The sequence below is a fragment of the Elgaria multicarinata genome, chromosome 9 (genome assembly GCF_023053635.1).
Source record: "Elgaria multicarinata webbii isolate HBS135686 ecotype San Diego chromosome 9, rElgMul1.1.pri, whole genome shotgun sequence".
Lineage (NCBI taxonomy): Eukaryota > Metazoa > Chordata > Lepidosauria > Squamata > Anguidae > Elgaria > Elgaria multicarinata.
In genome coordinates, this window is record NC_086179.1 from 97,312,785 (window position 1) to 97,325,532 (window position 12,748).

The 12,748-nt window shown below is 39.0% G+C and overlaps 1 protein-coding gene across 1 annotated transcript in view; it reads left to right on the forward strand.

Moving 5' to 3' along the window:
- Positions 1-12,748, forward strand: part of CCDC91 (coiled-coil domain containing 91) — a 141,374-nt gene that overhangs the window by 34,503 nt on the left and 94,123 nt on the right. Inside the window, exons 3-6 of the mRNA XM_063134388.1 lie at positions 211-289; positions 1,203-1,339; positions 2,827-3,054; positions 3,648-3,752. Coding sequence (XP_062990458.1) covers positions 211-289; positions 1,203-1,339; positions 2,827-3,054; positions 3,648-3,752 — 549 coding nt within the window. The remainder of the gene's footprint in view (positions 1-210; positions 290-1,202; positions 1,340-2,826; positions 3,055-3,647; positions 3,753-12,748) is intronic.

The window sequence follows — 12,748 nt, forward strand, 5'->3', positions numbered from 1 at the left end:
GAGAGGGAAGGTTATTCCTCAGTTGCTCACATAACTGGATTATTTTCCTTTCACATTTCCACAGAACTTCAAGTGGAAGGACAAAAAAACCATTTAATTAATCAAATATAGTAAAAGTCACTGTAAAAGAATTAGTGATGTGCATGTGATCAGGACATACTATTGGAAAGCCCATGCCTTGACATTTAACAATATGTCTTGCATTTTCAGGCAGCAGAAACTTTTAAGGATGGAAATGGTGAACCACAGACTACTTCTCCTGCTATTCCTTGGGCAGCATTTCCCACAGGTAGAGAGAATTAGCAAACTTCAGTGAGTCCTTGTGAGCTCTAGACATTACTTTACCAGTCGAAATTGGAGCTATCACAATATAACCACGAACTATCTGTTTTTGTGTTGTCTATATGTTACCATAAGAGTGAACCTTGAAATCATATTATAGCTAAATTTAAACAGTGTCTTTACTGTGCTCCCCTTTTTGAATAAATGTAAATTTGTAGATTTGCTTTCATCATCGTCGTCTTCATTATTATTATTATTATTATTATTATTATTATTATTATTATTATTCATTGCTAGTGTGCAGTTCCCTTACTATAAAGCAGGGGCAGGCAGGGGAACTTTTGGGCCTGGATTCCCCGTGTGGATTCCCCTGTGGGCTGGATGACCTCAGGGTCGCACCCCCTAATTTTCCAGATGAAAGTGCAGGCTGGAAGCCCTCCAGCCGGTGTCTCAGTTAGGGAGCCTGCTTTGCTCCATGCAGGCTTTTCCTACCTGGGGAAAGCCCAGGAGGAATGGAACCATCTTGCTGGCCAAGGTGCTGGCTTTGCTCCTCCTTCAACTTACCTACATGGGAATGAAAGCAGGAGAATGGCTCAGTTTCTCCCTGGCCCTTCTCCCTTCTGAGCGTCTTGCAGGCCAGGTGGCCTGCCCTGGTGAACCAGATTTGGCCCCGAGCCAGAGGTTCCCCTATCCCTGCCGAGAAGCCACTTTGAGTGTAAATGTTTTTTGTGTGGGCCTGGAAAATCTCATGCCAAAGGTAAAAAATCTCAGAACTCTATGGTTTAGTGCTGCTGAAGTTGTCTGATAAAAGCAGTTATTGTTTTGTCACCTGTTGGGAATTGACTTTCAGAAATATATTCCCTATTGAACTTGTATCTCCCCTCCCTTCTGTTCTTTTCTGTTTCTTGTTTCTTACACAGTATCTGAAATTCACGTACCTCAAACAGTTTCTGCTGAGGTTCTCCAGGAGCATTCTGCCACTTCTTCAAGTGATGATGTACTGACAGATGGTCAACCCTCAACCAGCCCCTTAAATTTAGCTTATCTTAAAGAGCAGGTAAAATGTTCATCTTTGGTATAAAAAGCTGATAGGTTTAGGGTACAATCCTGTACTCACTTTTTTACCCTACAAAAGGTGACTTGAGTCCCTTTGAAACCACTGAAACAGATTCAATCATGTTGCTTTGATAGTACATAGTCGCAACTAATTCCTCCTCTGCTTCTTCCTTTGAGGGGATGTAGAAATGTGCCCTGTGTATTTTGAAATGAAAATTGAAGTATTCACTGTTATATCTGTATATATATCAGTAAGCTGTAGAGTAATTTTGACATCTTGTTTTAAATGTATAATTGCTATAATTCTGTATATAAAACCCAGCAGGATTTTTGCGTTTTTATACTTTGGACAATATACTACTTATACCATGCTGCTTTTGAAATCACTTCTCAGTTTCAAGTTCAACAAAATCTTATTCTTTTCACCTGGCGCCTTCATTATGTTCTTTCCGATGCTTGGTGAAGACCATTTTATTTTCCTCGGCATTTTAGACTCTTTGTTCTGTTGTTTTGAATCTGTTAATGCATTTAAATCTCTGTCTTGCAGCTAGGTATTATTTTGGCTTTACTTTAAATTTTATATTGTGTTTTATGCTGTATTTTGTGGTTTAAACTGTTGTGAACTGCCCGGAGAGCTTTGGCTATTGGCAGTATAAAAATGTAATAAATAAAAAAATAAAAAATAATCTGCTGCATCATCAGGGATGGGTTGGGGTCTGCTCTTTGGGAAACACTGGTCCAAAGTCCTGTACTGTTTCAGACTGGATTCTGTTGATGCTGTGGACTGCAGCCTGAATTGCAGGATTCTCCCATGGGTCAGATAATTTAGTAGGGATCATGTTTTTCAGGCAAGCAAGACGGGAAGAGATCAGTGCCACATAAATCACTGACTGGCTGGAGGCCAGACTGGGTTGTCTTACGTTGCTCCAACAAGAAGCAGATCACAACTGAGTGTTAAATAAGAGTTTATTCTCCTTTAGGCTGGTTGAATTTGCCTTCACAGAGATTAGGCTCTCTTAAAGAGCTTAATCTGTTTTAGCAACGTCAAGTTGCAACAACATGAGAGTGGCTGTAGCGTGTGTGTGAGTGTCCTCGTGGCTGTTGCCCTCAGAGTCTGAAGACAGATGGGCAGCCTCCTCTGGACTCAGGGGAGCTGACCCTGGATCCTCTGGGGAACTGGGTCCTGGGAAGTTCGAAGCCTTGTGATGCCTTTCCACAACTGAATCCTCTTCCTGAATGTCAACTTTGGAGCGTCTTCTTCAGAGGATAAGGGTTCAGGGTCCTAGTTCATGACAAGTTCTTGTGTTCATGCAGAACTAATTGAATGGTGCTTCAGATCATGGCGAATAAGTTTTTACTTTAGTCCAGGCTGGAAATATATTTTTATGTATAAGTGGTGTATAACATGTCTCAGAAAGGTATTTGTCTGAAAACAATGGAGCATTGTAATGTTAAACTCCTGCCATTTCTGTGTCTCCCATAAAATAGGCTCCATTATCAATTGATCCTTTAGAAGTACCAGTTTCGTCTTTATGCCTTACGGAAGATTCAGAAACAGTAATTGATGATGGTGGTGGTGATGATGATGATGATGATGATGATGATGATGATGAAAAACTAGGATTGAATGAATCAAAGAAACATCTTCAACAAACATTTTCAAGTCTAGAAATTAAACTTAAAGCAGCTGATGAAGAAAAACGTAGAATAAAAAAGGTATAGATATAGCTTTGCAGAATCGTCCATTGAAATGCATGGGTACTTTCATTATGGTCATAGCTGGCAACATCACCTATAGTTAGGGTTGTCTAACACTTTCCAGTCCAAGATCCTGTCTTCAGTTGCAGTTAGGCTTGCCAGTCCCTAACCATTTTGGTTTATTTCCATGCTGGGTGTCTGACTCAGTTTGACTTATTTGGAAAGTTTCAAGAAAATAGGTTGAGTACTTTCAGAGAACAAGGTGGAAAAATGTTTGCTGATGTTCTAGGGCAGCCTTCCCTGGCCTTGTACCTTCCAGATGTTTTGGACTACAACTCCTAGGATTCCTGAGACTGATGGGAGTTCAAACCCAAAAGATCTGATGGGCACCAGGTTTGGGGAAGACTTTTTCTAGGAGCTCCTTCTTTATATATAGAGTTACTAATTTCTTAGGGACTATCATATTAATACTAGCAATGCTGTTGAACTTAACCCAGGAATTGGCTAGTACTTTTATCAAAACTAGGATATTTTGTAGAGAATCAAGCATAGAACTAAGTAGATAGATAGATACAACACCTTCTTGATGTTTCTTTTAAATCTTTTTTTAGGAGTTAGAAGATTTGTTGGAAAAATATAGGATTCTGGAAATAGATTTCCTGAAAGAAAAGGATGAAAAATTAATTTCACACCAGGATAGATACAACAAGCTTGAGGTAACATATTTATATTTTTGCTGTGGCTAAATGCGTGGTCCAATATGTATAGTTTTTAGTAACATTCAAGCCTGAGTAGATGTTTAACCCCCCCAAAAAAGACACTCAATGACTTTTTAAAATAAATAAATAAATAAATAAATAAAAATAATAATAACAACATTATTGGTAGAAGCTCCTGTGCCTCTGAAAGTTATGATTAAAAACACATGTTATGTATAAAAATCAACATTCCTTTCATAGAGCCTTTCTACACGAGCCTTTTATTGTGAGCTCACAATAGTTTGCAGGTCTGTTACATGACATCCTTGGGCGTCTCCACCAATTATTGTGGTTTTTCCCCCCTAACGAGGAAAGTCTGGTATTATTTAGAAATGGTGGAATGAGAGTCTTGTGTAATTGCACAATTCTGCTATACCATAGCACCATGTAGTGGTTATATAATGAAACATATAGAAAGGCAACCCTTGGAAAAATGCATGTGTAAAGGAGCCGATCTTAATCCCACAAAAATGTGGAAGCAGAACCCTTGATAAAAGTGTGGGATAAAAACCTGTTGGGAAGTTTCAGCGGGCCAAGGGAACTGTTTCTAAGTGCAAATACCATTTGCATAAGCTTCAGAGCCCTGTAAACTCCTTTCTCTATGGGTTTTCAGTGTTTCACAAAATTACTAAACTAGCTGGTCCTGTGAATTGTTTGTTCTTCCCAGTGATCCACCGGGCAGCCCCAGGTTCTGAAACCATCAGATCACCTGGTAGAGCACAATTTAAATGTCTGCAACCTCCCTCATTTCATATTATGACCCTGACCGTGCAGACTTCATGATTTTAACATCATCAACCTTGTTTTTTCTCCTATTAACACCCCCACACACCATCTGCTTTTTGTAGTATTTTACTGGTTGAAGATATTTGGAGATTTAAAAAATGTGCACAGTTTAGGTGATTTTTTGAGTTGGCCTGATAACGATATCACCCTAATACAGTTTTCAGAATTAATCTTTTTGGTTTATTTTGTAGTATCATCTGATAGTATCCTCCGAGAAATAGACTTGAATGAAAGTAGAATTTGTTTGCCAAAGGCTGCCCTTTATATTTTACTATAACAAATTCAAATGAAGTCCAGAGAGATGGTTTGGACTCTGTGCCTCTAACCCTGTAGTAGCCATTTTGCTGTAAGAAGCTTGTTTATAACCTTTGAATGGGCTCAAAATATGTTTTCAAATTTGCACTATATTAAGCAAATCCTGAGCACAAAGGTTAAATATATGATATTGTGCATAAATTAATAACTGTTTGGTTAATAATTTAAGATCTTTTCTATATAGAATTTTAGATTGTAAGTTCCTCAGGACAGGGATCTATCTTGTACTCTGAAAAGTACTATGCACACTGATGGTGCCACATAAATACATACCTTTCCTCCCTTGTAGAAAACATTCAGTTCAATCGCAGTGGCTTTCGAATTTATACCTGTCTTTGCTTGTGCTCTTGTCAGTTTCTTTAGAATTCGAGAATATAAGCTTAGGCTGATATATCAACTGTGCCCTCATCTGGACAGAGATAGCCTATCTACAGTTATCCATGCTCTGATAACCTCTCGTCTGGATTACTGCAATGTGTTATACATGGGGCTGTCTTTGAAAATGGTCTGGAAACTTCAGCTCGTACAAAACAGGGCAGCCTGTTTACTAACAGGGACTGGCCGATGAGACCACATCATGCCAGTCCTTTTCCAGTTTCATTGGCTGCCAGTCCAGGTCCAGGCCCGATTCAAAGTGCTTGTACTAACATTCAAAGCCCTAAATGGCTTGGGGCCGTATGTACCTGCCTGGACCCTAAATTCATCCTCAGGGGTCCTTTTCTGTGAGCCCCTGCCAAAGGAAGTGAGGCAGGTGGCTACTAGGAGGAGGGCCTTCTATGCTGTGCCCCTCTGGCTGTGGAATGAGCTCCCTAAGGAGGTCTGCCTGGCACCTACACTATACTCTTTTAGATGCCAGGTGAAGACCTTTTCATACTCTCAGCATTTTAACAGTCCATCAACTTAATTTTAACTTTTAAAATTTGTATTTTAAATCTGTATTAATTTCTACAATGCTGCTTGATTTTATCCTGGTTGTGTTTTTACATTGTATTTTATATTATGCTTTTATACTGTTAGTTTTATATTTTGGTTTCCATGATTTGTATTTTAGTAAACCGCCCAGAGAGCTTCGGCTATTGAGCAGTATAAAAATGCAATAAATAAATAAATAAATAAATAAATAAGAGAAGCGGTTGAGGAAGCCGTAGCTCTTTTGATTGATCTGCTGTGTATAGTGGTGCAGTTAAGTCTAAAATTGTGCACTTTGGATTAAAAGTCTGAAATTTGCCACACTTTTAGATTGACCCATACTACTTTTTTTCATATGAATCCCAGTTTGTACTGCTGCCCAGGAGGCAGGAGAGTGACAAATATGTACTTTTGCCTTTAAGGTCTGTGTGCGCTTTAGCCATATACTTTGTGAACCGCCCAGAGAGCTTCGGCTATTGGGCGGTATAAAAATGTAATAAATAAAAAAAAAAATATAAAAAAAATAAGTGAAATATGCTTCAGTGCTGGAGCTAAGATATGGCAGTTATTTACATGCTCATAGTCTTGATTTTACAAAAGAATGCTGCCAGGTAGGGGTCCCAATCCAAATCCTGAACTATGTATATTAATCTGTGTCTAGGATTATAGGCTCTTTGATTCAAGGGAGCTGTTGTCGTCTTCTGATCTGCAGGAGCCGCTGCTGTCCTTACACTGCAGCCTCCTATCTGGTAGTCCTTGAATGTGCACATCCTGTCTGTTGTGTTTATTGTCTACGTAAATCCACTTTTTACTACTTGTCTAATTCTGGCTTTACTACACTGCTAATATCCTGGTCTTCTTTTCCATTGTCTTCAGGATATAGTTTGAATCCAGATGTAGATGTGAGTCATGATTGAAAATTGATGTTACAATTTTCTTCATGTAACTAGAGTGTTGGATACCTTCTGTTAGTACAGCTTTTGGTGCCAATTTGGTTTTGTCTTCCATGTTTGCCTCCTACTGTGCTATGGCCAGCACCTGTGGCCACACACCAAGTAAACTTGGTAACTGAAAAGCACAGCTGTCCAGCTTGCCAGCAGTTTTCTTCCAGCAGAAACAGCTGGCTATTAGGCTCTTTATGTGAATAGCTAAAAACGAAGCAAAATGAGTTGGTAACAAAAGGAAGTCTTGGCCACTTTCCGGATAAGTCTGTCAGTGGCCAATTCTGTCTTCCCAGAGAGCTCTCTGTGTCAGTTGCTTCTAGTAAAAATGGCAAAAAATCTGGGGCCACCTTTAAGAGACTTCACAAACTTATTGTGATATAAGCTTTTGTGGGTTTGAACACTCTTCATGGCGTGCATGAAATATTGAACTAAGTGGGCGGGTTATATACACAGAAGAAAGGGGGGCAATGTTTAAGCAGCAGGGCAAAGAGGTGTTAAATATAGTAGGTTTCTGCAGTTTCATGTATCAGCAATCTTCCCTAAAATGATGCTCTCCAGATATTTTGTACTACAAGTCCCATCAGCTCCAGCCAGCATGTCCAATAGTTCAGAATACTGGAGGTTGGAGTCCAAGACATCTGGAGGATGCCAGGTTGGGGAAGGATGGTAAAAACAGAGATTGCTGCTGTGGGGTCCATTTTTGTTGAGCATTTTTCCAGAGATAGGAATTCTCTATTGCTGTCTGGAGGTAATCAGTCCCACAAACGGGGAACTTCGATATATAGAAGTTAGCAAGACAGTTACTTGCCTTAAGTGTTTCCACTGCAAATGTTTGTTATGGTCCGCCTATCTTCCTCACAATGGCTATTGGAAAATGTTAATTATTCAAATGTTCCCAACACTGGCATATTTAGAATGTAAGTATGATCATGTTCTCACAAAACAATGCAATTTATGTGGTTTGGGCTTTGATCTGAAACATAGTTGCTTTAAAAAAACCAAAAAAACCAAAACAATTGGCAGCCTTTGTCTATTCTTTTGAATTAAACTCAAACCCTGGATTGGATTTGGAAACACTTAAAATGCTTCTTTTTGTTCCCTCCACCCCTCCTTTCTTGCATATTTTAAAGCAGGATGAATTCTTTTAGCTTCAGTTCACAATATCCCAATTGTGGTTAGAAGACAAGGGCAAAAATGATTCAGTCAAGTATCATCTCTGTTGACATTTAGGATAAAAAATGGCTCTGGGTTTCCTTATTTAGAACAACCATGTGCATTCAAGTGTAGAGTTACTACCTGGTAAGTTATAGTAGTAACAGCAAAGGGCACAAAGTTTTTAAAGTGCTGTATTTTCAGTGGGGCACTTAAGGAGGTTAAGGCGTTTAGGAGTAACAGGAGCTCAAGGATAACGTGACCTCCAAATCTTATTTCCTCTGCTCCAAGTCATTCTTGCATTATAACCAATGCAAACTAAGAATTGAATCATGCGATAGTGGTTTGATGCAGGAACAGTGTTTTGCATGTTAAGAGATGGGAAAATTCTACTCAGCATTGCATGTTAGGGATTTGGTACGTTTTTACAGCTAATAATTCAAAATAGCTAATGTAGCTTATTGGTGCAGCCTATGATCACACACAAAAAAGTAATTGCTTCCCATGGCTTCTCTCTTAATTTGCTATGCGGAAGAAATTTTGGGTAGGTTCAGATTCTTTGCCAGATAGTAGGGGTGGAACATGATAATCCAAAATAGAAATCCCAAATATAATTGGGTACACATTTATCATGCTTTTTGCAAATGTTAAAATCTGGCTCCCCAAAAGTGAAGTGGCTGTTAGGACAAAGTGTTTTTTCACATTTGTCAACTAATTCAACATTGTAGCTGATCTCCTGACTTTATCTCAGTTAATTAATTGATTAAATTTAAATAAATGCTTTGTTACCAAAACATCACTATAGGTGAGATATTGAAGGAAGCATATAATTTAATAAATGGAAGCTACTATTCATTGCTAGAAGGGTAATTGTTAATCAATTAAACTGCCTTTTTGTCCCCCTTTTACAATAACATATCAGTCAGGATATTCCACCCCCACTCCCAAATAAGTATGCTCTGAACTGCCAGCATTACTGAATAAGTTTTGCTGCCCTCAAGAAGGAAGATTGGTCCTCACTGATGATTTGTTGAATTATTAATCTGATTTAACCTGATTATAGCTTGCAACTCTAGTAATCTTTAGTAAACTGTTACATCTTCTTCACTTCAGTAATTGTTGTTTACTGCTTGAGGACCAAGAAATAAGGTGTTCCTGTGCAGTGCTTCTCGGTCACTCCATACTGAATAGAAAGCATCCTAAGAGCTTAACCAGGTGGAACAGCTTACCTTTTGAACAAACTGGCATAACTCATCTTTATTTATCACAAATGAAGTGATGGATGGTGGGAGATCAAATTTTAAGAACAAAATTTGGGTGCATGTGAGTAATGAGAGAGAGAGAAAAGTTAAGGGAGGAAAAGGCTGTGTAAAGTTAAGGAATGAGTGCAAGATTGCTCACTTGTATTGCCCCTTTTACTGTTAAATCAGCTTCCTTCTTTTCTTCTTTAAATATGTGATTGGAGCAGACCTGCATTTAAAGACACGGGTGTGCTACCATCACACCTAGTTTGGCCATAGATAAGCCTGTAAATTCAGCTCTAAACTTCACTGAAAACCAAGAATTTTTTAAATCAGACCTAAAAGTGCAACAATGTTCTTTCATTTGGTACGCATGAGTATGAACAGCAAGGTTGGAAGTATATCTTGGAGGTAGGTGCTTTCTGTGGCTAAGAGTACTAGAAAATGTATGTTTTCTTTAAAAAAAATGACTTACATCCTGTTAAATACCATCTTCTAACAAAATATTTAGGTTGGTTTTAGGTGCAGACTTAGAGGAGACAGAACACTAATAATGAAAAATAGGTTTTTAAAAAGTTGCCTACTATACCTGCCACTAAATTTATAGATGAGATTCCAGGAACATTTACAGGTCAAAGAAGAGTTTGAAATTATGGTGCACCGAGAAAATAACAGAAAACAAAACAAAATACTTAGTCACTGACTTGGCTTTTTGCTGGTTGATTAAACACATTTATGCATAGGGCAACAGCCTTCTGCCTACTTCTGTTCCTTTTTTCTGCCAAGGGTTTTGCGATTAATTCTTTGCTTTAAACTAATTCCTTTTCATGTTTCACCCTGTTCCTTTTCCCAACCTCCCAGAACCACAACCTCAGTTCTGTAACTTATGCAGGAAGATACATATTGAACAAAATAGATAATATTAAAGAAATATGAAAAATAACTATAGCCCAGCTTAGCACTGCTTAGTACTAGAGAGGTGGGGAATATGTGCCCTCCAGATGTTGTTGGCCTATTTGGCAATATATACTGCAAACATGGGCCTTCCAGTCAAGATTGGGACTGCAGTGAGGGGAAGGTTAAAGCTCCATACCACCACCACCCACCAGACATGTGGGACCCCTGTGCTCACTCTAGAATAAAAAAGTAAGTGTATGCTTAAATTATTCTGTGATTTGTGTCCTAAATACATTGGTTCAGTTGTGACGATCATCTAAACTAGGAGTGAGAACTTGTGGCCACTACAGCTCCCAACATCCCTGGCCATTGGCCATGCTGATTGAGGCTGATGGGAGTTGGAGTCTGACAACATCTGTAAGGCCACTGGTTCACCATCACAGTCTTAACTTAAATTATAGCATATGAGCTGTGTAAATCCTCAGGCTCACACGCTCCCCATCTCCTACTCTGCATGCAAGAAGAGGAGAATGAAAAAGCCTATTTTCGCTTTTGACTAAACCACATATCCTGTGATATACTAAATTGAGGCAGTGCTGTAACTCTAGTTACTTGAATGAACTAGAGTTAGGTACAAACCTGAGGAAATATGGTTTATTCCAACAGGAAGATTTGCTTTAGTAATAAGTGGAAGTGGGAGCTTCTTCCACACTCTTCCTCTCATGTACGGAGGAGGTGGAGATGAGAGGGGAGCATGCAAACCTTAGGTTTGTTCGCAGTTACTTAAACCATTGATTAGATTATCTTCTCAACTTGGCCATTGTGATACAGTAGCTGTCTATAAACAAGCATTGGGGTAGCAACAAAAGCAGCAGGCTCTAAAGCCTGGGGAAGGGGACATTGACATTATCGGACCCTCAGAGACTTCATCAGTCATTGCTGCCTGGATTTTTTTTTAAAATTATTTTGTTTTATATAACCATATGAAGAATTAATGCCAGGGTTTATTTGTTTTTCTTTTCGGTTTTCACCCTGTTTTTCTGATGTCTGTATTGGATTATGGGCAGGGACAGTGTTCTTCTTTGAACTTTATATAGCACCTAAAAAACTCTAGGCGCAATAAAAATAACATTTGAAAGACAAAACCAACAACCTTAAGAATTTGAGCTATCAAATTCTTCTCCTATTGTTCCTTCAATCTACTACTCAGTTTTGCAGCAGGCTGATTAAATTCTCAACAAGCAGCTGCTTAGTTCTGATAGCCGTATTCTCATGCCACAACTAAAATTAGTAAATGAAAACATCTGGAAGGCAGCAGGTAGACTACCCATATCCTAGCAATTAGGGACAGGAGCACCAAGACGTTTCTTCTCTTCACTGCCTATTCTTTCAAAATACTCTAAACTTCTATAATAATTGTAAGCCTGCCCTTTATAGCATGTGGGTGGGCAACTCGTGGCTCTTCTGTTTCGGCCTACCAGTTGCCTACTCCTGCTTTAATAGTGGAGCCTTCTGAGCCAATTCCCTTCTTTGGAGGTGGAACAGTACGAGGCTGGTGGCAACTGACTTCCTCTGTGCGAAAGCAGCGAGGAAGAATCCATATCAGAGACTCTCTAAAAAGGGAATGTTCAAGTTCTGTAAGATGAGGGCTCCAGGACACTCACCTATTCAAAATTTTAATGCTATTCTGTTGAGATGAAGGCTGAAGATGAGCCTTCCAGTGATTTTATCCTGGCTCCAAGATTTGATGTTATCCCTTCTACAAAGGAAATGGCCAGGACTCCATTTCTTCCAGTCTTTGGTTATTAAATAGTAGCCAAGGATTAGGTGTCTAGACACTTAAATGTTCAGTAACATTCTGAGTCATTCTTCTAACTATAGAAAGTTATTTATGCTTCTATAAACATTTCGATATTAACAGTTTCAAGATGGATGCAATTATCCCAAAGGTCTGTTAGAATCAGGATGCATAAAATTACGTTACAGTTTTAAAAATAAAATTAAAAAACAGATTTTTGAAAGTTAAAACAGATCTTATGTTGGGCTTTCTTTCTTTCTTTTTCACTATTTCAGTAGAGTTTCTTGTACGTAAAATTTCAGTTATATGTATCTTTTAAAATTTGTTATTTGCCGGTAATGCAAACAAACGTAAAACTCTGTTCTCTTAAAATTGAATCCGTGCCGTCTTTCAGACATATTGCATTCAATAGCTACTTTTCTATGTAAAGCAGAGGTGGGTAACATGCCCCCCCCCCCCGGCTTTCAATGTGCCCCTTGCCACTGAAATTCAGCAATGTGATTGCGTTGGTGGCAAAGCAGTCTGTAGTTTGCCTCTGACATTTGGCAGTTTGCAATGCAGCAGAGGCTAAAAAGGGTCAAATGTAGCTCAGTTTGGCCCTTTTTAGCCTCCATTATGCTGTGCTGCCAAATTTTGGTGGGGAAAAGATGTGGCCCTTGGCCGGGTCCAGTAGATGGAAATTGGCTCCCAGAACCCCCCGCCAAAGTTGTCTACCCCTGATGTAGCAAAATAAACCAGGGGCAAAAACATGCCACTTCTGAGGTCGAGAATTATCATTATGACACAGTAGTTCATGTATTGACAATTATTATGCATGGGCATGATGATGATGATTATCCTTGACTTGATACTGACCAATAGGGATGACTTAGTGGATAAAGTGGCAGTTACATGAACTCTGGGGGGAAGTGA